This window comes from Hypomesus nipponensis, chromosome 13 (genome assembly GCF_054491055.1).
Source record: "Hypomesus nipponensis isolate SF chromosome 13, ASM5449105v1, whole genome shotgun sequence".
NCBI lineage: Eukaryota > Metazoa > Chordata > Actinopteri > Osmeriformes > Osmeridae > Hypomesus > Hypomesus nipponensis.
Genome location: NC_140373.1, coordinates 10,710,865 through 10,735,619, shown reverse-complemented (window position 1 = coordinate 10,735,619; position 24,755 = coordinate 10,710,865). Strand labels below are relative to the sequence as shown.

The following is a 24,755-nucleotide window of genomic DNA, read 5'->3' as shown; positions in this document are numbered from 1 at the left end:
ACAATGGAGGGAGGGGTCGCAGAGGATGAGAAGGCGTTTTATGGGTGTAGACAGTTTTGGAACGAAAATCTCAGGAGTGATTCCTCTACTTCAAAGCGGTATACCAAGGAGCAGTATACTAGTAAGGCTGATCAGGTGAGTTTAACCTCTGTTAATAATTTTTCCAGTTTGATAAAAAATTTTGACCTGGGCGACTTTCACAGGCTTGTACAGTACTTCAAATCATGTTTTAACAGAGTATTCATTGGAGCATTAAACGTCAGAATAGACAGCAAGAATGATCTTATTGCAATCGTGGCAAAGCTGTTCTACTGCAGGTTGAAAGCTCATTCTTGTGCCATTTCTTTCATGTCCTAGTCCTCTCTTCCTTACAAACATGAGTGAATCAGCGGAGTCTCTGGCTGCCAATGTGACCAGTCGCAGGAACGTTACCATTGAAATTACCAACCTCACCAGCAACTACTGTCTGCTAAACCCAAAGTAAGCACAGCCTCATTGTGAAATACTGTGTGAATACTTCTACAGTAAATACTGGGATGATAAAATCACTTTTATAAACCAGTTTTCTCTTGTAGAAGCCTGTTTTGCATGTCCACGATCATTAACTATTATTTACATGTAATACATTACTTTTTATATAACAATGTAATGTAAAACATCAATGTCTTCAGCTAAAAATAACTTGACATGTGTAAACAAACCCCCGTGGCAATTGAATTCCCTTATTAATCCAAAAAGTATTTCCTGTTACCGAAAGAGTTTTCTTGGAGAATGGATCCACTCACAGCCCACCACAGCCCACAGTGCGACCACTGAAGACCGAGGTGTGCAACTTCAGCAAGAACACTGCCAAAGCCACAGGCAGCGTGGGTGTCATGACCTATGACCTCTTTGAGAAGACACGGAACGATTACATCGAGACCGTGGCCATCATGTTCTCCGTGCCCTACGACTACAATGTGTACAAGAACTGGTTTGCCGTCGGCATTTTCGGAAAAGGCAAAGAGTGCAACGAGGCTCTGTACAAAGAGATGTACTACAACAAGGAGCAGAAGGGCTTTGTCAGGGAGGAGGCGCGAGGCTCCAGCATCACCTATGTAGGCAGCTACTTGGACATCAAAGCCACCATGTCTCCTATGGGCAGAGCCATGATGAAGGTGGAAGTGTGGGACAAGCTCTTCACCCCTTCACTCAGTCAGCAATACTGATCACTGGTATTAAATGCAGTCACTTTAAACACTACCATCAACGTAAGAGCACCGCTCATGTCACTCATGTTAAGAATGTTTTATTGCATCATCTGAAAGATGAGATTCATTTGTTATTTTGCGTTGTCTTGATTTCAAACATACTGACAATAAAAGAGATGGTCTTACATTACAGTGTTTCTGGGCATTCATTTTGCGACAGAACATTGTTTTCAAAAAACTAAAATTAACCAGAAAAATACACACCAAATTTCTTACATTTGTAATATCAATGTGTAGAAAAATGATCAAAAACAATACAGTACTTCTTCAAATGATTACATCTTAAGTTCCTTCTGTTTTCTGAGTCATTCTTCAACAAGTTAATTCTATCATGCCATCTCCATGACATGCACGACAGAAGGATGCACTCTAGTGGTGAACAACAGTATAGAGTCTGAGCACTTCAACCGTTTTGTTATTGAGTAAGTTAACATGCATTTATGTACGATTTTACAAACAAAACGTTAAATCAAAATGAACATTTTAAAAATAAAGTGAATTTAATTGAATTAAGTTAAATTTAACTGTATGGAATATTCTAGCTATCTCCCCATTAATCCTCAATCAAATACAATATATTGAGTATATGAACATTTTCATTCCAACTTAGAACACTTCTCATAGAAAACACTCACAACAGAACCAAACCTCTCCATCAAGTACATCTCCAATGTATCCAATGGCATTCTCCTCACATCATATCCCAACACGTCTTTGTGAGCTCCCCTATCGACAGGCACCATCTCCTCTGTGCTGTTCCGGTCATTCCGTCCAATGGCAGCATAGGTGGGAAACGTCTCGGTGAGGTTCCCGGGCAGACTCTTGCTGAAGTTGAGGCAGCAGTAGGCAGACCAGAGGTACTCTGGCACAGCCACACGATGATCCTTGAGCCAGTGCTCCTCCTTCTGATACGGCATTATGCCCGTCACGATGAAAGCCTCGCCCAGGCAGTAGGAGCTCATTGTATGGTTGACGTGTTGCTCCAGATCCTCCCAAGGCCCACTGTTGGAGCCGTGGGTCTGCGGCACAGTGTTGGTCAGGGTGAAGGTGGAAGAGCGGTCCTCGTGACTGTGGTGGTGGAGGGAGGGGTTGAGGTGACCACGTGTGTATGTTGAATTGATGTAGTCAGGCTCGACCGCCTGGCTCTCCACCACGTTGTGATCCAGTGGCCCGGGAGGAAAGAATATCATGTTACCGTCGGCTGTACTGTTGGCTAGCTGAGGGGGTTAAACAGAGAGAGGACTCAGTGATATCATAAACATGTCCCTAAGCTTGTCAACAGTAAACTCAATGTTCAATTCAGTTATACTCTTTGGACTTGGAAAGTATCTGAGAATGTCTGAATAGAAATGTTGGACCTGTAAAATCCTACACCTGTAAGATTTCTTGTAGTTCTGCATGTGAAATTAAACACACTTACAAGACAAATATAAAGTAATAATATAATGGATCAATGAATATACAGAATAAATACTACATACTATATATAATTCTCGACTATTTTATTTCCATTTCCATTTATTATCTGAATGAGTTGTTAATATGCTGACTAATCTTTTGTCATCTTTCTAAAGCACACTTCCTCTTTTCAGCTGAAAAGAGGGTTAAACTTTTTCCCCATTATAATGACATAAACTCCACTGCGCCATTGCAATAATTTGTTGTTGATATTCAACAGTAAACAGGCATGTCAACTACAGTAATGAGCATACACTACAACTACTATTGCACTACTTCTGTACAAAATTTAATATACAAGTTATTTGGTGCAGAATGTTATTAGGGATTTACCATCAGAAGGTTCTGCTTTACAGCTTGTTAAAATGCTTGTTTGGATGTAATGTTACTCATGTCCATATAAGCTACTACATCTTGCTACGATAGAGCTGAGCAGTTTCGCGTTCCTTACCTGCGGCTCAAACTTCCAGTTTGATGAAGGCCTCTTTCCGTATGGTTGGGTGAATACGTAGCCAGAGAACCAAGGTGAGCGGCGTGGTCGGCAGTACAACGTGGCAAAGTGAGTGATGTTTCCATAGCGCTGGCAGATAGGGGTCCCCTGGAGCCCTTTTGGTGGCCAGGACTTGTAGAAGAACTGCAAACATGGAGTAAACTCACCAACATCAGCTAGGCACAAGGACCAGAAACATGTCAAAGTCAGAAGGGTAAAACCCATGGTGTGGTCCTTATTTTTCCCCTATTCTCAAGACACAAGGTCCAATGAACCATCTAATGCTGAACTATAGGAGTAACCTAGCGAGGATGTATGTTGTAGCTGCTCTATAGACTGAAAAAACGACACGTTGAAACATGTGACACAAAGTTTTTTTGTTGTTGTTTTCACTCTTGCTTCCTTATTAAAGACATGTGACTCTCAATGAAAAAGGAAGTTTGCCGTTTGTCAATCTGATTTTCAAAAAAACATAAGCAGTCTACATTTAACGCCACAGAAAAAGTGTCAATGGGAGTGGAAGGAATTACATGCAGAGGATGTCAAAAATAAGAGTTATTTTTTATCAGGTCTTCGAGAGAACAAAAACAAGGAATCCAAACTGGGATCAAAATAATGAAAGCTCTAGGTTATCCCAAAAAATAAGTGCAAACAAACTGAAAGCTCTGGGATATTCCAAATAATAATCCAGACACAAGGAGTCTGACACCAACCCTGCAGTCACTGAAGTCTTGCAAAACAATCTGATAAAGAGACGGGGAACAAACTAGTTTAAAATGGAGAAACCAATAGTAACAAGTATCAAATATAAGCATATTGAGGTCATGGGCAGCCACAGTGACACGCACAGAGAGGGGGAGAAGGAAGGAAGCTGATGAGCCTACAACCATGAGAAACTTGTGTTGGCAACAGGAAAAAGAATGTAGGAAGAGAGGACTGTCAGAGTAATGATACGCAGAGTGAGGGCTGTCTCAACATTATATCCTAACTGTAAAATGACCCAAGATTTGCAGTGTTTAAGCAAGGTTAAGGTTAGGGTTAGTCTTGTAGTTTTGTGCTACCGCAGTTGATTACTGAACTGTTTGAAATAACAAATATGGACAATCAAAGAAGTGATAACATCAAGCACTCAGACAGGAACTGGAGGCACCAGAATACAGAAGAATATAGGATTTAAGTTGTAAAAGCAAGTTGTCGGATTGGATACAAGTTATATTAATAATTCAACTGGAATGTTCCAACCCTAACCCAACTGTGAACCCCTAACCTTACCTAACCTTACCTAACCTTACCTCAACCGTGATCCAATGAAGCACATACAGACATATGTATAACTACATTTGTTTTTAATACTACTACTTTATTTCTACGATTTATATTCATAACACAGGCTTACCTCATAGTGGCATTTCCGCCCCATTTGATGCATAAGTTGAAAATGGGTGTACATGCCAAGGCTGACATTTTGTCCAGATATACAGGTCTGGAAAAAGTTAGACCACTGCACCTTTTTCTTTCCTTTCCAATAAAGGAAACTTTAGAATGAGGAGCAGAAGGGTTCAACTTGCAGTGGCCTTTTAAATTGATCCCTTCTGTTCCTCAAAATGTTCCTTCTAAACGTTTTTGAAAAGGAAAGAAAAAGGTGCAGTGTTCTCTTATTTTTTCAGAGCTGTAATATCAAAAGAATTGCCGGTGTCCAGAAAGCTGACATTTTGTCCAGATACAGTATGAAACGAGTGGCCAGAAGGTCTGCTTGCTTGTACAAAAAATTTAAAAATAAAAGAATACAGTGTTTAAAGAATACAAAATTCATGTATAAAGTGTGTGTACATTTTATGTAACATGTATGTATAGTTTGTTGCCTTTTTACATTGTACAGATAGTTTGTATCTACTGTTTTTGTATTTGTATTTACAGTTTGACATGTCGCTATAGTGATTTTACTAGACACATTTGAGCAAATGTTGTATTCACCCATAATGTCCTGGCATTCGTCTTTGTGTTTGTTAACAAGTCATAAATGAGGATTCATGAGAATTCTGTGCTCTAGGGTGGGAGGAAATTCCTTGTTTTGAGATAGAAATGATACTGAAGGGGTGGAGTTAAAACAATGGGTGAGGGGCTGTGGAAGTAGTGAGGGGAGAGTCTAACAAGAGGTTTGGATTACAACCCTGCTTCCTGTCTCTTTCTCTGTAACACGCAGACACACATACCCACATATATGCTGTCCCTTTGAACATAACGTTTACTCTGGATAACCTCTCCTAGATTATGCAACAAAAGGACTAACACTTGAATTTGGAGTTTGGACTCTACTTCTTCAATAGCTAGACTCAAGGAAACCACAGTGGGTTCAACGTTTGTTGCTGTACAGGGATTTGAGGTAGGCTAAACAAATCTCAAACTTGAACAGATTACAATACTATAAACGTGTTTACTTTTCTATTCACAAAACCTAAATGGGTGAATGGATCTATTTAACGTAAAAACATTAGTTTATTATGCATGAATGTGAGTTTGGAATTGTGTTGGTTTACAGCGCTCTTGTAAAACTACGAAATATTAACAACATGTCTTGGTTAGTTGAAAAGTCTGCTGTTAACATAGTTATCGAAATGTTGTCCTGTATTTACATAAAATGTATTAAATGAAAGATTAAATGACAAGACAAAATTGCAGCAATGAGTAACGCACATTTTGTGTGTAGTTTAAATGATTAGAATTTAGGTGGGAAGTTTTTAAGTCTTCTAATGCAAGCATAAAATGCTTGTGTTTGAAATATGCCTTGTGTTAGTTTCATGTTTTCTAATAGAAATGAGAACTATTATTTCCATCAAGTGAAGTTTAGAATTTCCATACTAACTGACATGTATGTAATTTCTCTAGAGTTGGAATATGAGGTGTCTTCCTCTAACCTGTGTGGTCCTGGCTGTGACCTTTGCTCTTTTGGGAGGTCCTGGAGCTCATGGAGGTGAGATACTGGTCTTCCCTGTGGAGGGTAGCCACTGGGTCAACATGAAACTGCTGATTGAGGGGCTTCACGCCAGGGGTCACAAGGTCACAGTGATCCGCACGTCCAATAGCTGGTACATCAAGGAGGATTCACCACATTATAGTTCCATCACCATCACCACGCCAAAAGCAATGAACATTGAGAAGCAAGACTTCTTTGTGACCTTCCTGGTTAGGATGTTAGAGATCCAGAAGGAAGGAGCATCAGTGATGGCGTTCTTAACCTTCTACTCTGAGATGTTGACTGCATTGTCAAAGATGCATGAGGAAGCTAGCGAGTTGGTGGTGCAGATGTTTGAAAACAAAGATCTGATGCAGAGTCTTCGGGATACCCAGTATGATATGGTTCTTTTGGACCCTGGTTTATCTACCGGGGTACTAGTAGCCCATGAGCTCAAGCTGCCCACTGTCTTTAATGTGAGGTGGATCACTAGTGGAGAGGGACATTTTGTGGTGGCCCCCTCACCAGTATCCTACGTGCCCACCTCGGGATGTGCAGTCCCAGATAAAATGACTTTCAGCCAGAGGGCTAAGAACATGTTCCACTACTTCCTCAACATGTACATTGATAGTTTTGTGGTTAGTCCTCATTATGATAAGCTGGTGGAGAAGTACTTTGAGCCTGGAACTAACTTCTACCATCTTCTGCAAGGCACAGACATCTGGCTCATGAGGGTGGACTTTGTCTTTGAGTTTCCCAGGCCTACAATGCCTAACATAGTGTACATTGGTGGCTTTCAGTGCAAGGACTCCAAACCTCTACCAAAGGAGCTTGAGGAGTTCGTACAGAGCTCAGGTGAGCATGGGGTTGTCTTAATGTCCCTGGGAACACTAGTAAAAGGCTTGCCTTTGGAAATAACCAATGAGATTGCTGCAGCTTTTGCTCAGCTTCCTCAGAAGGTCATATGGAGACATCAAGGTGAGCGACCAACGACATTAGGTAACAACACCATGTTAATGAAGTGGATTCCCCAAAACGACCTTCTGGGCCACCCAAAGGTCAAGGTCTTTGTGGCCCACGGTGGAACTAATGGGGTCTATGAATCCATGTATCATGGAGTACCAATTGTAGGCTTGCCACTTCTGTTTGACCAGTTTGAAAATCTCTTAAGAATGGAGACACGGGGTGCTGCTAAGGTGCTAGAAGTCACTAAGCTCACGAGCCAGAACTTTCTAGAAGCTATTCAAGATGTCCTACATAACCCCTCCTACAAGAACAACATGCAACAACTTTCTAGTCTTCATCGGGATAAACCTATGCATCCTTTAGACACTGCCCTCTATTGGATTGAATATGTCATAAGGCACAAAGGAGCTGCCCATTTGCGTACAGATTCTTATAAGATGCCTTGGTACTCATATCATTCCCTTGATGTGATCAGTTTCCTACTGGCTATTTTGTTTCTGTTGGCAACCATTACAGTGGGATCCATCCACTTTTTTTGTTTCAAATTATGCAGGAAACAGAAACCTAAAAAAGATTAAGAATGAATCCTTTTTAACACTACTAAATCGTCCTCAATACATGTGGTAGAATAGTTTATTAATACATTTGTAATGGGTCATGACATGAGGCAATTTATTTGGATAGTTCTAACATCTAAATGAAGTACACTTGACTTCGAATTAATAAATGCTTTGTTGCATTATTAGTGTTTTAAATATAATTTTATTGACTGTGTTTATTCAATTAAATTATATTTAGCTACTGTATGTCAATAATCAATAATCCTCCCTCCCCATGTGTCCTCAGTCGAACCATGTTGACATGTAGTTCTCATTGTTTTTTTTATTGACTAGTACAGCAAAAGATAAGGTATTATTCAACGAACTGGAGGCAACACTTATTTATTATAATCTGCATTACAGTTCCATTAATTGTACAAGTTAAAGCTAATGCTCACTCGACCGTTTTTCATAGGGAGAGAAGACACATTCATTCCATTATTTTGCATCTGGTTGGAAATATATGTTGAATGGCTGTTCAGCTGTGGGACAACAGCTGGGTGATCAGAAAAGAGACACAGGTGGTGCAGGGAGCCAGACAAGACCAGGGCTGTAACACACCCAGGGAGCTAGGAGAGAGAGAGACAAGACCAGGGCTGTAACACACCCAGGGAGTTAGGAGAGAGAAAGACAAGACCAGGGCTGTAACACACCCAGGGAGTTAGGAGAGAGAAAGACAAGACCAGGGCTGTAACACACCCAGGGAGACAGAAAACACTTGGGTAGGAGGAACCAGGAACTCTGAATTAAACAATGACTGGGTCACTGCCATGGTTGTGAGGTAAAAAGAAAACACAATTAAGTAATTATAATGATGAATTGCTCCCTGATTTGACAAGACTTGTTATACCATAGGTCTGCTTGTTTGTAAGAAAATAGAGAAATATAAAACAATACATTAGTAAAACATAAACTATATGCATGTATACAATGGATACAGTGTGTGCACACTTTATGTTGCCTAAGATATATTTTGTATATAATGTTGCCTTTTCTACATTGTAGAAACAGTATCTGCCTATTTGTGCTGACTGTTGGACATGTTATTCGACAAGTTTGATTGTTTTTACATTTACCAATAATGTCTTTACATTCCATTGTGTGTGTTGAAGAGGTCTGTCCTCAACCACTGATCAATCAAGAATAACTAAAGATTATAATGCATCATTTCTTTATTGTTTTTATGTTTTGAATGTTCTGAATATAAAAATGAAAATAATTGACCCATACCCCTGCTATATTAGCTGTATTCATATAACCAATATATCATCAGCTATGAGCTATATTAGCTCATGACTCTCATCAGAAGATAAATATGCCTATCTATGAATTGTGTTGCCTATATCATATAAACTGGCATCATGCTGTTTGCTGAAGCTTGCTTATGCCTGCACAGCCACAAGTTTGTTTTTTTGTAAGATGCAACTAGGAAATGTCTCTGACACTGGAGAGTAGCTCTAAGGTCAAAATGTTACCAAAGTGTATAATGCCATGTAACTTTAAACATGGAAAATAGAAGAAATGTCAAGTACATATTTAGGAGCCCTATCTAAAGACTAAACAAGACTGTTCTTCAGTGTTCTCCAAGATGTGAATGAAGAGGCATGAGCATTTACGGTACGTGCTCTAGAATGGGAGTAAAGTCTTTTTTTTTTTAACAATACTGAGGGGGTGGAGTTAAAAAATTGATGAGGGGCTGTGGCAGTAGTGAGGGAAGAGAGTGTAGCAAGAGGTTTGGATTACAACCCTGCCTCCTGTCTTTTTCCCTGTAACGCACAGACACACACACACCCACACATCTGCTGTGAATCTGAATATTATTTTTAGTCTGTATAATTTCTCCTAAATTATGCAACATTAAGAATAACACTTGGATTTGGAGTTTGGACTTTACTTCTTCACAGCTAGACTCTCGGAAACCACAGTTTGTTTAAAGTTTGTTGCTGCACAGGGATTTAAGGTAGGCTTCAACAACTCTCCAACTTGAACAGATTACAACACTACAAACTACTGTGTTCATTTTCTATTCACTAAATGATTTGAATGTTGCATGAAAGTGAATGCAGCATTTGTTTTTTTATGTATAAATGTGATAATTTGGGAATTTTGTTTGGTTACAGCTCTCTCCAGGAAATGTTTCCAAAATATTTGTTTTTTTATTCATGCATGTAAATGAAATCAATGCAAATGGAAGTGGTAGTTTGAAGTGTGTGGTCTCACACTGAGAGCATTGTCAAGATTACTGTTAATGGTTTTTATTGGAGATAAGCCATGATCCATGCATGTCTCTGGACTTTCAGATGAAATGACAAGGCTAAATTGCAGCAATGAATAACCTACATTTAGTGTTTAGTTTAAAAGTTTGGAATTTTCATGGGAAGTTTTTAACTGTTCTAATCCATGCATCCAAATGTTCCTCTTTAATTGAAAGATGAAGTGAACTGGCGTTAGTTCCATGTTTTCTAATGTCTAGAAGTTGGGTTAATTCAGGTTAACTATTTATTAAAAGTATTTAGGAAATATGCCAGTAACAAATGTATATAAACTTTTATTGGTTTCAAGTAAAGTTGATCATTTCCATACTAACTGACATGTATGTAATTTCTCTAGAGTTGGAATATGAATGATCTTCCTCTAACCTGTGTGTTCCTGGCTGTGACCTTTGCTCTTCTGGGAGGTCTCGGAGCTCATGGAGGTGAGATACTGGTCTTCCCTGTGGATGGTAGCCACTGGATCAACATGGAAGTGATGATTAAAGTGCTTCACGCCAGGGGTCACAAGGTCACAGTGGTCCGCACATCCACTAGCGTGTACATCAAGGAGGATTCACCACATTATAGTTCCATCACCATCACCATGACAGAACCAATGAGCTTTGAGAAGGAAGATTACTTTGTGAACTTCCTGGTTAGGATGTTAGAGATCCAGAAGGAAGGAGCATCAGTGATGGCGTTCTTATCCTTCTACTCTGAGATGTTGACCGCATTGTCAAAGGTGCACGAGGAAACTAGCCAGTTGGTGGTGCAGATGTTTGAAAACAAAAATCTGATGCAGAGTCTTCGGGATACCAAGTATGACATGGTTCTCTTGGACCCTGGTATACCTATCGGGGTACTAGTAGCCCATGAGCTCAAACTGCCCACTGTCTTTAATGTGAGGTGGATCACTAGTGGAGAGGGACATTTTGTGGTGGCCCCCTCACCAGTATCCTACGTGCCCACCACCGGATGTGCAGTCCCAGATAAAATGACTTTCAGCCAGAGGGTTAAGAACATGTTCCACTACTTCCTCAACATGTACATTGATAGTTTTGTGGTTAGTCCTCATTATGATAGGCTGATGGAGAAGTACTTTGAGCCTGGAACTAAATTCTACCATCTCCTGCAAGGCACAGACATCTGGCTTATGAGGTTGGACTTTGTCTTTGAGTTTCCCAGACCTACAATGCCTAATATAGTGTACATCGGTGGCTTTCAGTGCAAGGACTCCAAACCTCTACCAAAGGAGCTTGAGGAGTTTGTGCAGAGCTCAGGTGAGGATGGGGTTGTCTTAATGTCCCTGGGAACACTAGTTAAAGGCTTGCCTTTGGAAATAACCAATGAGATTGCTGCAACTTTTGCCCAGCTTCCTCAGAAGGTCATATGGAGGCATCAAGGTGAGCGACCAACGACATTAGGTAACAACACCATGTTAATGAAGTGGATTCCCCAAAACGACCTTCTGGGCCACCCAAAGGTCAAGGTATTTGTGGCCCACGGTGGAACTAATGGGGTCTATGAATCCATGTATCATGGAGTACCAATTGTAGGCTTGCCACTTCTGTTTGACCAGTTCGAAAATCTCTTAAGAATGGAGACACGGGGTGCTGCTAAGGTGCTAGAAGTCACTAAGCTCACGAGCCAGAACTTTCTAGAAGCTATTCAAGATGTCCTACATGACCCCTCCTACAAGAACAACATGCAACAACTTTCTAGTCTTCATCGGGATAAACCTATGCATCCTTTAGACACTGCCCTCTATTGGATTGAATATGTCATAAGGCACAAAGGAGCTGCCCATTTGCGTACAGAGTCTTATAAGATGCCTTGGTACTCATATCATTCCCTTGATGTGATCAGTTTCCTACTGGCTATTTTGTTTCTGTTGGCAACCATTACAGTGGGATCCATCCACTTTTTTTGTTTCAAATCATGCAGGAAACAGAAACCTAAAAAAGATTAAGAATAGGTAATTTTTAACACTACTAAACTGTCCAGAATACATGTGGTAGAATAGTTTATTAATCAATTTGTAATGGGTCATAGGGCAATTTAGTTGGATAGTTCTAACTTCTCAATAAAGTACACTTTGTACAACACTAATACTAATTAAGACCGTTTTTTATAAAAGACACATTCACTCCCTTATTTTGCATCTGGTTGGAAATATATGTTGAATTGCTGTTCAGCTGTGGGACAACAGCTGGGTAATTAGAAAAGAGACACAGGTGGTGCAGGGAGCCAGGAGAGAGAAAGACAAGACCAGGGCTGTAACACACCCAGGGAGACAGAAAACACAGGGGTAGGAGGAACCAGGAACTCTGAACTAATATACATGGAATGTGCCGCGTACATAACGACCTAAAAGGTGTTTGTCTCCAACTGTACACCTACTCTCTTTACAATTTCCTTGTTTGGTTGCGTGTGTACTGTGTCCTGTGAGACCTGTTGGTGTACTCAACACCATGCTGACACAATGATTGAACAGGACAAGTCGGCGGATGTGGATCCGCGTGTGTGACACACTGTGTGTCACATGGATGTTCAAAGAAGACATGCTATATCAAGTCACAAGTGACAAGTAACATCTGTGGTGTTGTGGGTCCAATTTTACCAAAGACCGATACCTCACGTGACATAACTGACAGAATGTTCCGTGCACATACAGCAGCGGCAGCAGCAGACACAATGTCGGCCTCAAGGGTGACACAATGTCGGCCTCAAGGGTGACACAATGTCGGCCTCAAGGGTGACACAATGTCGGCCTCAAGGGTGACACAATGTCGGCCTCAAGGGTGACACAATGTCGGCCTCAAGGGTGACACAATGTCAGCCTCAAGGGTGACACAATGTCGGCCTCAAGGGTGACACAATGTCAGCCTAAAAGGTGTGGAAACACTTCAAAATTAATTTAAACAACCCACACATTGCAAACTGCATGCTTTGTTCTGTATGGTCATTGACATAGTCACTGATCTGCAATTTTGCACTATTGTGCTGTACTCCACTTAGGTTAGAATAGGTTATAGGGTTGAATTAGGTTTATGTGCATTAGTTAGTATAGTGTATTATTTATTGTTATCTGTAAATTAGGAAGTTTTAGTATTAGGGTTAGTATAGTCGATTATTTATTGCTATCTGTTGTTCTTATTTTTGGGGACCCGTTCATTCTCATAGATGTGACAACTGTTTTTTCAATTGAGGCGTGGTAACATCATTTGTTATAAGACCTTCTTCGAGGTCTTACCCACATCCCATTCTGAAGCAGCGTATGAGTGAGTCCTAGTTCAGGCATGGCACTCGGGCAGCGTGCTTCATTATACTCATTAACTACACCTGTGTTAGCCTACTTCAAGCCCATGGGCCTACGTCCGATAAGGCAGGATTATAAGGCTGCAAAGGTACGCAAACAGTCACTCCCAGTTGTTGTATTATTGTGCTGCTGCCACCCTCCACCATGCCCGTCTCCCCCTTGTTGTCTGTATGTATTGTCCATCACAGGGCATTATTTCTCTATTTGCTCCCTGCCTCATAGTCTATGTATGTTGCTTGCTAATGCTATAGGTAGGGAGCGCTTTACCTGGATACATCCACTTTGCCAAAGTCAATACTATTTCCATGGCTGTTTATCAATCCTAAGAATGCCAAAAACGTACTTCTTGAGTTCTTGAGAAGAACGTTCTTGCCAAGCGTCTTGTGAGAACGGTCTTGCAAGACCCCCAGGACGGAGAACAATTTGAGATGCGTGTGTTCTTGCAATGACTTCTGGGAAATCAGATGCGTTCTCGCTGACCAAGTCACCATCATAGACTTATATACAGTACTTGTTGACAACAGTGAAATACTTAATGTTAAGGTCTGAATGGAACCCATTTAGGCTACCCATGAGCATGAAAACATAAAGGCAGGAAGAAGTACTTTAAACCAGCCTTTATGAATTATTATTGTAGAGACGAGGTTTGGGGCTGGGTCCGTGGGACTGTTTCTGGGGGATGAGTCTAAGGGAAGAACAGGAGACAAGGGTAAGGAAAATGTGGAAGACAAAAGGTAGGTAAATTAAATAGTGGCTGGATCAAACAATTACGTACACAATGCACCACTAGAGAATCTCAGTTTGTGCAGCTCATTTGTAGATTTTGTTGAAATTGTAGTTGATCACCGGGTATGTTTTACTAATGTAGGTTGAATAATCCATATAGGAGAAACAACAGGATATCTTTCTTACCTAAGTGACAGCTTAGTGATAGTTGATTGACAGTTGAGTGGACCGTGAATGAATGACTGAATCTCTGCCCCTTATGGTGAAATTTGTTTGCCTCTATAGTCTTTTACTGTAAGATATCAACAGGATTCTACAAGACATTTTCACCTGGCTATATCCAACTTTTAATTATGTTGTGGTATTTATGCAAATTAGCGCATACATTATGTATGCATTTGCTCATGTTCCCATTTTTTTTTTTTTACTAGTTATACATTTTGGATTTGTCTCGATGTGAGAAACCAACTCAGTAATTTTCATAGTGATATCTAAAGGTTAACATTTTACCTTATACATGTGAATAGGTGGATGAATAGGCTGTATTTGGGTCTTTTTCTAAACTTTCCCCTAATGGGATTCTTTGGGGCTTTTTTTCCTTACTCAGGACATATTGAGTATAGAAACCCAGTTGAGTCTGCTTCTGTTGCAATTTGTCCTACCGTTTTTCATAAAATGACTGGACTATAAACAATGACTGGGTCACTGCCGTGGCTGTGAGGTGAAATTAGTAAGTAAGTAAGTAAGTAAGTAAGTAAGACTTTATGTATATAGCACTTTTCATAAAAGAATTGCAGCTCAAAGTGCCTTACATAAAATCAACAACAATAATACAAGTGTTGATCTAACTAGCCGCACTCTATTTGCGGTCTGTCGAATCTGTCTTAGATCCGAGCTGCCACTTGCAGTTTCTAATACACAAACATGACAAGGGGGCAGACAGGACGGGAAGACATTTTCAAACATGAGGAGAGAGAGGAGAAAAAAAAGGCAACCCCCAGACTATACTCCTAGAGGAGTACGGTACTGAGGTGCAAAAAACACCTCAGCATGTAAGCACATTGTACGACATTACAGAACCACATGACTTGCATCGGGGAGGGGGGAGGGGTATGGACAAGCAGCATCTGGACCTGCAGCCATACTAGGCGCTGGTCACAGACCCGCCAGCCATACTGGGGGAACAAGCAGGCGAAGGCATTGGATGGGGGAAGGGGTGTGTATGAGTGTGCCTGGGTTGGCTCCTTCGCCTAGGCCACAATCAGTCACATACTCTGTTCGCAGCTAATATTGCCATGGAGACATCCTTGGTCAGGACCCAAGACAGAGACGCAATCCACAAGCGAAAGTTTGTGTATGAGTAGGCCTGGATTGTCGCCATCACCTAGGCCACAATTAGACAGTTCTCAGTTCGCAGATTGTATTGCCATGGAGACAGCCTTGATCAGGTCCCAGACAGAGACAACAATCCTCAGGTGTCTGTTGGAAGGGGGTAGGGAATGCAAGAGAAGTCTTGCTGCAGTCTCGGCCAAGGCCTGTGCTGGTTAGGGTGCCGAAAGCAGATAAGATTGGGGTTGTTTGGTCGAGTAGCCACATTCCAATTTGCACGTCTACTCCTTTTTACACCGGTCTCCGTCGGTCCAATCATGTCGGCCAGCCTTAGGGGGCTTTTTTTCCACAATTAAATAAATGGTATGCATATAGTGGATACAGTGTGTGTACATATATATATATATATATATATATATATATATATATATATATATATATATATATATATATATATATATATATATATATATAATGTTGCCATTTCTACATTGTAGAAACAGTATTTGTGCTGACTGTTAGACAAACACGATAGTGATGTTATTTGACAGGTTAAATTGTTTTACATTCACCAATAATGTATTTACATTCCATTGTGTGTGTTGAAGAGGTCTGTCATCAACCACTGATCCATTAACAATTATTAAAGATTACAACAAATTATTACTTTATTACGTTTATACTGTTCTGAATGTTCTGGATATAATAAACAATGTTTGATCTATACCCTGCTATATTAGCTCATGAGAACATGACCCATGGTCATGTTTAGAAGAGAAATATACCTATAAATGATGATGCTTGTATCACGTAAACTGTCATTATGCTGTTGTTAAAGCTTGCTTATGCCTGCATAGCCATAAGTAACGTTTTTGCAAGATGTGACTAGGAAATGTCTGTGACACTAGAGAGTAAGTCTAAGGTCAAAATGTTACCAGTTATTGTTTAGAAATAATACTGAGGGAGTGGGATTAGAATATGGGGGAGAAACTGTGGCAGTAGTGAGGGAAGAGAGTCTAACAAGAGGTTTGGATTACAACCCTGCCTCCTGTCTTTTTCTCTGTAACACACAGACAAACATACCCACATACCCACACATCTGCTGCCAATATGAATATAACTTTTACTCTGAATAAACTCTCCCAGATGATGCAACATAAAGACTAGGATTTGGAGTTTGGACTTTACTTCTTTAATAGCCAATCTAGGAAACCACAGTCTGTAATATGTTTGTTGCTGCACAGGTATTTGAGGTAGGCTTCTACAACTCTCAAACTTCGACAGATTAAAACACTACAAACAATTGTGTTAATTTTCTATTCACTAAATGATTTGAATTTTGCTTGAAAGTGAATGCAATATTTGTTTTTTAGATAGGAATGTGAGAATTTGGGAATTTTGTTTGGTTACAGCTCTCTCCAGGAAACGTTTCCAAAATATTTGTTTTTTGTTTATTAATGCATGTAAATGAAATCAATGCAAATGGCAGTGGTAGTTTGAAGTGTGTGGTCTCACACTGAGAGCATTGTCAAGATTACTGTTAATGGTTTTTATTGGAGATGAGCCATGATCCATGCATGTCTCTGGACTTTCAAATGAAATGACAAGGCTAAATTGCAGCAATGAATACATTTAGTGTTTAGTTTAAATGATTAGAATTTTAATGGGAAGTTTTTAACTGTTCTAATCCATGCATCCAAACATTCCTCTTTAATTGAAAGATCAAGTGAACTGGAGTTAGTTCTGTGTTTTCTAATGTCTAGAAGTTGGTTTAATCAAGTTTTAGTATTTATTAAAGGTATTTTGTAAATCTGTCAGGAGCAAATGTATGTAAACTATATTACTGGTTTCAAATTAAGTTAATAATTTCCGTACTAACTGACATGTATGTAATTTCTCTAGAGTTGGAATATGAAGTGTCTTCCTCTAACCTGTGTGGTCCTGGCTGTGACCTTTGCTCTTTTGGGAGGTCCTGGAGCTCATGGAGGTGAGATACTGGTCTTCCCTGTGGATGGTAGCCACTGGGTCAACATGAAACTGCTGATTGAGGGGCTTCACGCCAGGGGTCACAAGGTCACAGTGATCCGCACGTCCAATAGCTGGTACATCAAGGAGGATTCACCACATTATAGTTCCATCACTATCACCACGCCAAAAGCAAAAAGCAGTGAAAAGCAAGACTTCCTTGTGAACTTCCTGGTTAGGATGTTAGAGATCCAGAAGGAAGGAGCATCAGTGATGGCGTTCTTATCCTTTTACTCTGAGATGTTGACTGCATTGTCAAAGACGCACGAGGAAGCTAGCCAGTTGGTGGTGCAGATGTTTGAAAACAAAGATCTAATGCAGAGTCTTCGGGATACCAAGTATGACATGGTTCTCTTGGACCCTGGTATACCTATCGGGGTACTAGTAGCCCATGAGCTCAAACTGCCCACTGTCTTTAATGTGAGGTGGATCACTAGTGGAGAGGGACATTTTGTGGTGGCCCCCTCACCAGTATCCTATGTGCCCACCTCGGGATGTGCAGTCCCAGATAAAATGACTTTCAGCCAGAGGGCTAAGAACATGTTCCACTACTTCCTCAACATGTACATTGATAGTTTTGTGGTTAGTCCTCATTATGATAAGTTGGTGGAGAAGTACTTTGAGCCTGGAACTAACTTCTACCATCTTCTGCAAGGCACAGACATCTGGCTCATGAGGGTGGACTTTGTCTTTGAGTTTCCCAGACCTACAATGCCTAACATAGTGTACATCGGTGGCTTTCAGTGCAAGGACTCCAAACCTCTACCAAAGGAGCTTGAGGAGTTCGTACAGAGCTCAGGTGAGCATGGGGTTGTCTTAATGTCCCTGGGAACACTAGTAAAAGGCTTGCCTTTGGAAATAACCAATGAGATTGCTGCAGCTTTTGCCCAGCTTCCTCAGAAGGTCATATGGAGGCATCAAGGTGAGCGACCAACGACATTAGGTAACAACACCATGTTAATGAAGTGGATTCCCCAAAACGACCTTCTGGGCCACCCAAAGGTCAAGGTCTTTGTGGCCCACGGTGGAACCAATGGGGTCTATGAATCCATGTATCATGGAGTACCAATTGTAGGCTTGCCACTTCTGTTTGACCAGTTTGAAAATCTCTTAAGAATGGAGACACGGGGTGCTGCTAAGGTGCTAGAAGTCACTAAGCTCACGAGCCAGAACTTTCTAGAAGCTATTCAAGATGTCCTACATGACCCCTCCTACAAGAACAACATGCAACAACTTTCTAGTCTTCATCGGGATAAACCTATGCATCCTTTAGACACTGCCCTCTATTGGATTGAATATGTCATAAGACACAAAGGAGCTGCCCACTTGCGTACAGGGTCTCATAAGATGCCTTGGTACTCATATCATTCCCTTGATGCAATCAGTTTCCTACTGGCTATTTTGTTTCTGTTGGCAACAATTACAGTGGGATCTATTCGCTTTTTTTGTTTCAAATCATGCAGGAAACAGAAAACTAAAAAAGATTAAGAATAGGTCTTTCTTTAACACTACGAAAGTGTCCAAAATCCATGTGGTATATAAGTTAATTTGTCAGCATTGTGACTTCAAATCAATTTAATGAAACATTATTCATACATTCGTATACAACTGAGCTGTAAAAAGGTATTAATATTTACTTTTGTTATTGTTCTTGATTTATAGCTTAATTTATAAAATATTGATACACTGGATGTATATACTACATAAACTATTTGTTTATCATACTTAAAGTATAAAAAAATAAAAATAAACCCAGTGTCAATATGTAATAATGTTTTTAAATGATTAATGAACTGTTCTTAACATGCTGAGAAATGTAACCTGCAGTCCAGTAATAAAATAAAAAACTAATATCACAGTTTATACAAATTTTGTAAACATGAAGTATATGTGACCCATGATGAATACAGTTAAAACGTATCAAAAACTAATAACCTACCTCCAAATCCTCAAAAAGAAATTACTAGGGGGAAAGAGAGATAATATTCACAACGTGCCATCAAAACCTTTTTAAAGATGATTTTCACTGCTCCATCCCCGTGCTGTCCTCAGTTGAATGATGTCATCTGTCCTCAGTTGAATGATGTCATCTGTCCTCAGTTGAATGACGTCATCTGTCCTCAGTTGAATGACGTCATCTGTCCTCAGTTGAATGACGTCATCTGTCCTCAGTTGAATGACGTCATCTGTCCTCAGTTGAATGATGTCATCTGTCCTCAGTTGAATGATGTCAACATTTAGATGTCACTGGTTGTTAACACGTAAGGCTAAAGATAAGGTATTGTACAACGAACTGGAGACAACACATATTGATTATAATTGCCATTACAGTTCCATTGATTGTTCATACACTATAAAACAATAAAAGCAAATGTGGCAAAAGTCCAAATAGAGAGATGGTAGTGTTGTAAATGCACTTGGTTCTTTGTGTATATGGAAAAGCTAATGAATATTACTAAATCACTATGATGTTCTAGAAATAGAGACTGCAAACCAAATGTGGTCCCTGTAGGCCCAGGTAGGCCTGGGCAGCGGGTAGTGCCCTGGGCCCCCGCAGGGTTAAGCATGTGTGAGGCCAGGACTTGGCAAACCTCCCCTGGAGATGCCAGCTAGACAACTAGCATAATCGCCCACCCTAGAAGAAAAAATGACTCAGTTACTGAGTAGCTTTTCCTGCGTGTGTTTCTCTCTATTTGTGTCAGGCACTGGCAGTGTCTTACCTGATACAAGCCATCAGAACACCAACATATACGTATGTTCTCTATAATGTAAAGGGAGTCAGTTGGCTGAGTGCCAAACAACGTTGTGTCCCTGTACTTACTTTTCAGGACACACGTGTGTGTGTGTGTGTGCATGTGTTTGTGTGCACAAGTGTGTGTGTTTGTGGTTTTGTGTGTATCCATGAGACTGTCCATGAATGTGTGTGCGTGTGTGCGAGTGTGTGTGTATGTATCAACTCTCAACTTTCAGCCTGTTTTTCTGGCAGGTACAAGCAGAGCTGGACTGTAAACAGACTTCTATTAATAGTCAGTAGAGGGTGGGACTTTGGAAAGCAGTCAGGCTACTAGGCAGACAGGCAGGGAGACTTTTAGACAGGCATATAGGCAAACATTTAGACAGGCAGACAGGCAAACATTTAGACAGGCAGACAGGCAGGGAGACTTTTAGACAGGCACATAGGCAAACATTTAGACAGGAAGACAGGCAAACATTTAGACAGACAGACTTGTAGACAGGCAGGTTGGAGAATAGGCTTTTATTGAGGCAGACAGACAGGCAGACAGGCAGGAACACAGGCAGACTTGTATCGAGGCAGACAGACAGGCATTTAAACAGGCAGACAGGCTAGCAGAGAAACAGACAGACAGGCAGCACTAGAGGTTGTGAAATTAACCTCCAGTTGACAGAAGTGAGAAGACGGGCACACCAGAGACAAGGTAATCCATTGACTATGTAATCTAATAATTATTTGTGTTGGTTATCCACGAACATTGGTCCAGTGATGTAGCATCCAGTATCAAACTTCAAGATTTCAGTTCCAGAACAAATAATCCAGAATTCCATAATCCAGAGTCCATGGCAGAGAAGGCAGACCAGAGAGGTCCCGGTGAGCAGCCTGGGCATGCTGACCCAGAGGAGCAGGGTGGGCCACAGCCTGGGCTGGATCCCCAGGAGCAGGGTGGGCCACAGCCTGGGCTGGATCCCCAGGAGCAGGGGTTGGAGGTGTCGGAGTCCGTGTGCCCGGGCTGCCAGGCGGCGGGGGCTCTGGTTCTCCCCTGCGGACACCGTCTCTGCCAGGTCTGCGTGGAGCTGTGTCAGAGAGAGCTGGGAGGCCAGGGAGGCTGCACCGTCTGCTACGGACGCAACCTGCTGGACTGTGTCCTCAACCGCCTGCTGGACTCCTTGTTCCAGGGGCAGACCCGAAGGCCAGGGAGGGGCGGGGGGTCCGGGGAGGCTGGGGGGCAGTGTCCAGAGCACGGGGAGATGTTCAGCATGTTCTGCATGGAGGAGGAGGAGCTGGTGTGTTCAGAGTGTCAGAGGGAGGAACACGAGGAGCACGAATGTTGCTCCGTGGAGGACGCGGTGCTGGACTGCAAGGTAAGACAGTAGATGGATGGATGGATGAAAAGAAAGAGTGAAAAGGATTGATGAGAGAAAGGATCAGTCTTGACCTCTCATGCTGTCTCTCATGCTCCTCTCCTCTCTTGTCATCTCCTCTCCTTACATCCCATCATCTCCTGTCATGTCCTCTCCTCACTGCGCATCATCTCCTCTCCTGTCACCGCCTCTCCTTGCATCCCATCATCTCCTCTCCTGTCACCTCCTCTCCTTGCATCCCATCATCTCCTCTCCTGTCACCTCCTCTCCTTGCATCCCATCATCTCCTGTCATGTCCTCTCCTTACTGCGCATCATCTCCTCTCCTGTCACCGCCTCTCCTTGCATCCCATCATCTCCTCTCCTGTCACCTCCTCTCCTTGCATCCCATCATCTCCTCTCCTGTCACCTCCTCTCCTTGCATCCCATCATCAACCTCTCCTGTCATCTCGTCTCCTTACATCCTGTCATCCCTTCTCCTCTCTTCTTTTCTCAGAGGGAGTTGCGGTCATCTCTCAGGCCTCTCCAGAGCAAGCTGGATTCGCTGAACACTGCCTTGCACACCAGCCAGGCCATAGCCCAGCATATCAAGGTACTACCCAGCTAACAAAATCAAGTTCCAGGACATGACGTGTGTGTTATTTTAGTCTCCACAAAGTCATGCACCGAGTCTATTCAGGACATAGAAATGTGGGGGCCTCTGAATGTCCTAATGCCGTCCTTTTAGTAATGTTATAAACGTTGCCTGAACGTACACACAATTAGATCCCCTATTGGTACTGTAAGTAACGAGGATGAGGAGTTATGTGCATGACCTCAAATAAAATGTCATGATGTACAAGAAACGTACCTAACACATTTGTAACGTTCCTTAAGGTCTTACAGAGTGTACTAAATGTCACAGCCTTTTTGGGACGTTATAGGTCAGTTATGTTTCTTAATAGCTGGGTAAACACATACTAGCAAGACTATAGCCCAGTACCTCAAGGCATGGATCACACAACACCTTCCATTTGCTGAAAACAAGATGGCTTCCCAAAAACATCTGGCGGTTTGGCACACAGAGGCAGTCTCGATTGCCTAGGATACTGTGCCACTCCCCCTTGTCTCCACGCCCACCTGTAGAACCAATCAGAGCATGCGGAGCGCGTGGTGGGGGAGGAGTTTGAGAAGCTGCACCATTTCCTCAGAGACGAAGAGGCGGCTTTGATGTCTTCAATAAAAGAGGAGGAAGAGGAGAAGAGCCGGAAGATGAAGGAGAGGATGGAGAGAATCATGGATGACATTGCGTGTCTGACAGACGCCATCAGGGAGACAGAAGAGGCCATGGCTGTTGAAGATGTGATCTTCTTAAAGGTACAGTCCCACCCTTTTGAAGGTACAGTGGTCCCCCTTTTAAAGGGATAGTACCCTACCTTTACAGGTACAATGACCTCTCCCATGTTATCGGGAGAGAAATGCTAACCAGACAGGGTCTACCTGTAATGATACCCTGCAACTGTCTATTCTGTTCTTTTCCTTACAGAATTTCAAGAAGACTTCTGAGAGGTGGGTGTGTCATTCAGGCCAATCTCTGGGTTATTCTGTATGTAAACCGAGTCATACTCAGCTAGATAATGCCTGTCTGTGTACAGTCATTTTCAGTACTGCTTTCAACACAGACATGTCAGCTTGGCTACCTATGCTTAACCTACATTGTGTGAACTAAAGCTGGCCACGCTAACCCTGTGTGCACTAGGACCCAGCTGAGCGTGGAGGAACCAGAGGTGGTGTCTGGGTCTCTGCTGGACCTGGCCCAGCACCTGGGCTGCATGCGGTACCACGCCTGGGAGAACATGCAGAACCTGGTGCACTACAGTAAGTGCAGGCCCAGCGATGAACGATTACGTCAGCGCCACCTTTTTTGTTTACTTTTTATTTGATTTTATAGACATCTGTCGTCCTTTCTCCTTGTATTGGTTGTTGGTTTATTTATTCTTGTTTTATTCTTTCTTTCTGACAAGCCATGTCTGTTTTCTTTGTCTCTATTCCTTACTCTGCTTCTCCCTCTCTACCCTCTGTCATCCTCCTTCTCCTTTCCTCCCACTCTCTCTTTCCCTCGCTCCTCCTTCTCCATCCATCCCTCCCTCCCTCACTCCCTCTCTGTCAATGCCCCAGCGCCGGTGACTCTGGACCCAAACACAGCCGACACATGCCTGAGCGTGTCCGACAACCTGGTCAGCGTGCGCTACAGTGAGGAGGAGGAGCGCCATCTCCCAGACAACCGCGAGAGATTCCGCTACCATGCGTGCGTCCTGGGCTCCGAGGCCTACAGCTCCGGCTCCCACAAGTGGGAGGTGGAGGTGGGGGAGAACAGCTGCTGGGCCCTGGGTGTGGCCCAGGACAACTTCCCCAGGAAGGAGTGGTTCCCCCCAGACCCAGAGAAGGGCCTGTGGGTGGTCTGCTTCATCGGGGGGCAGTACCGGGCCTGCAGCCCTACCGGCACCCCCCTCACCCTGAAGAGGAAGACCCAGAGAGTCAGGGTGCATCTGGACTGGGAACGGGCCAGGCTCACCTTCTCGGACGCCAGCGATAACTCCATCATCTACTCGTTTAAACACAGGTTCACCAGGAGGGTGTTCCCTTACCTGTCCACCAGCTGCAGACGACACCCTCTGACCATCTCTGCTGGGAGGGTGTCTGTCTCGGCAGAGTAGCGGACAGGGTTCCTGGGAGAAATGTGGAGAGATACCAAGGACAGTAGAAAACCCAACGGTATTATATGTGACTTTGGATGAAAGTGTCTGCTAAATGAATCCATTGTTATTATTATAAATGCATTTGGCATTTGCATTTAGAAGATGCTTTCATCCAATTTGTTTCCATTAATCTGTGTCTTATAGTGATGTTTCATGTGTATAGGTGTCCTGTAAAAATGTAGGCATGTGGTATCTCTACAAGCTAGCTCTGCCTTAGTAACAGACAACATGCACAAGAATTCAAACGAGCAAGCCAGTGGGGCTGAAATATATTTATACAGATCTTGGAAGGTTTTATTTGTTGATAAGTTCATGTCATGACTGTCAGCCAATCAGATTTTAGGTCAGAGCTACTCAATTGTATATCGTCTGCTGTGTACATAATAGTTTAAAGTCATGAAGATATTTTTCTTTAGTGAAACAATTTTGATTTTCTATGTCTAATGTTTCAAACACTGTATTTCATGTAACGCTACAAATAAATGTGCAGTCCCATTGAAATGCACTTTTCTGACTGTCATTCTGGTCAACAATTTGTCCATCTGCACTCGAC

General features: G+C 42.1%; 3 protein-coding genes and 3 pseudogenes across 5 annotated transcripts; 5 read left to right on the top strand and 1 right to left on the bottom strand.

Annotated features, from left to right (window-relative positions):
• Nucleotides 1-70: 70 nt before the first annotated feature.
• LOC146260004 (DELTA-stichotoxin-Hcr4a-like) lies at nt 71-1,380 on the top strand. Its single transcript, XM_084669308.1, has 3 exons — nt 71-135; nt 358-480; nt 758-1,380. Exons 2-3 carry the CDS (start codon nt 377-379, stop codon nt 1,206-1,208), a joined length of 555 nt encoding a protein of 184 aa, XP_084525434.1. The 5' UTR covers nt 71-135; nt 358-376; the 3' UTR covers nt 1,209-1,380.
• Nucleotides 1,381-1,443: 63 nt separating this feature from the next.
• Nucleotides 1,444-3,916, bottom strand: LOC146260003 (endonuclease domain-containing 1 protein-like). Its single transcript, XM_084669307.1, has 2 exons — nt 3,160-3,916; nt 1,444-2,467 (listed from the first exon to the last, which is right to left on the bottom strand). Exons 1-2 carry the CDS (start codon nt 3,421-3,423, stop codon nt 1,847-1,849), a joined length of 885 nt encoding a protein of 294 aa, XP_084525433.1. The 5' UTR covers nt 3,424-3,916; the 3' UTR covers nt 1,444-1,846.
• Nucleotides 3,917-5,362: 1,446 nt separating this feature from the next.
• Nucleotides 5,363-10,302, top strand: LOC146260002 (UDP-glucuronosyltransferase 2A3 pseudogene; annotated as a pseudogene). Its single transcript, XR_014729440.1, has 2 exons — nt 5,363-5,581; nt 6,085-10,302. The product of XR_014729440.1 is annotated as a UDP-glucuronosyltransferase 2A3 pseudogene (transcript).
• A 33-nt stretch (nt 10,303-10,335) lies between these two features.
• On the top strand, nt 10,336-11,937 carry LOC146260001 (UDP-glucuronosyltransferase 2B20 pseudogene; annotated as a pseudogene).
• A 5,316-nt stretch (nt 11,938-17,253) lies between these two features.
• On the top strand, nt 17,254-19,157 carry LOC146260000 (UDP-glucuronosyltransferase 1A5 pseudogene; annotated as a pseudogene).
• A 1,305-nt stretch (nt 19,158-20,462) lies between these two features.
• On the top strand, nt 20,463-24,722 carry LOC146259999 (E3 ubiquitin-protein ligase TRIM39). 2 transcript variants are annotated; one of them, XM_084669597.1, is made up of 7 exons: nt 20,463-20,804; nt 20,939-21,465; nt 21,961-22,056; nt 22,590-22,820; nt 22,990-23,012; nt 23,203-23,321; nt 23,622-24,722. In XM_084669597.1, the coding sequence occupies exons 2-7, from the start codon at nt 20,944-20,946 to the stop codon at nt 24,158-24,160; spliced, it is 1,530 nt and encodes a 509-aa protein (XP_084525723.1). In that variant the 5' UTR covers nt 20,463-20,804; nt 20,939-20,943; the 3' UTR covers nt 24,161-24,722. The 2 variants fall into 2 exon arrangements, with proteins under 2 accessions (XP_084525723.1, XP_084525724.1); XM_084669598.1 differs by having other exon boundaries at nt 20,478-20,804; nt 20,904-21,465.
• The last annotated feature ends 33 nt before the right edge of the window (nt 24,723-24,755 follow it).

Bases quoted from the DNA above. Each gene is read 5' to 3' on its own strand.
- LOC146260004 (XM_084669308.1), top strand. From the start codon at position 377: ATGAGTGAATCAGCGGAGTCTCTGGCTGCCAATGTGACCAGTCGCAGG. The intron at 481-757 runs GTAAGCACAGCC...TGTTACCGAAAG, and splicing joins TACTGTCTGCTAAACCCAAA to AGTTTTCTTGGAGAATGGAT.
- LOC146260003 (XM_084669307.1), bottom strand. From the start codon at position 3,423: ATGGGTTTTACCCTTCTGACTTTGACATGTTTCTGGTCCTTGTGCCTA. The intron at 2,468-3,159 runs GTAAGGAACGCG...TAACCCCCTCAG, and splicing joins ACTGGAAGTTTGAGCCGCAG to CTAGCCAACAGTACAGCCGA.
- LOC146259999 (XM_084669597.1), top strand. From the start codon at position 20,944: ATGGCAGAGAAGGCAGACCAGAGAGGTCCCGGTGAGCAGCCTGGGCAT. The intron at 21,466-21,960 runs GTAAGACAGTAG...TTCTTTTCTCAG, and splicing joins ACGCGGTGCTGGACTGCAAG to AGGGAGTTGCGGTCATCTCT. The intron at 22,821-22,989 runs GTACAGTCCCAC...TTTTCCTTACAG, and splicing joins AAGATGTGATCTTCTTAAAG to AATTTCAAGAAGACTTCTGA.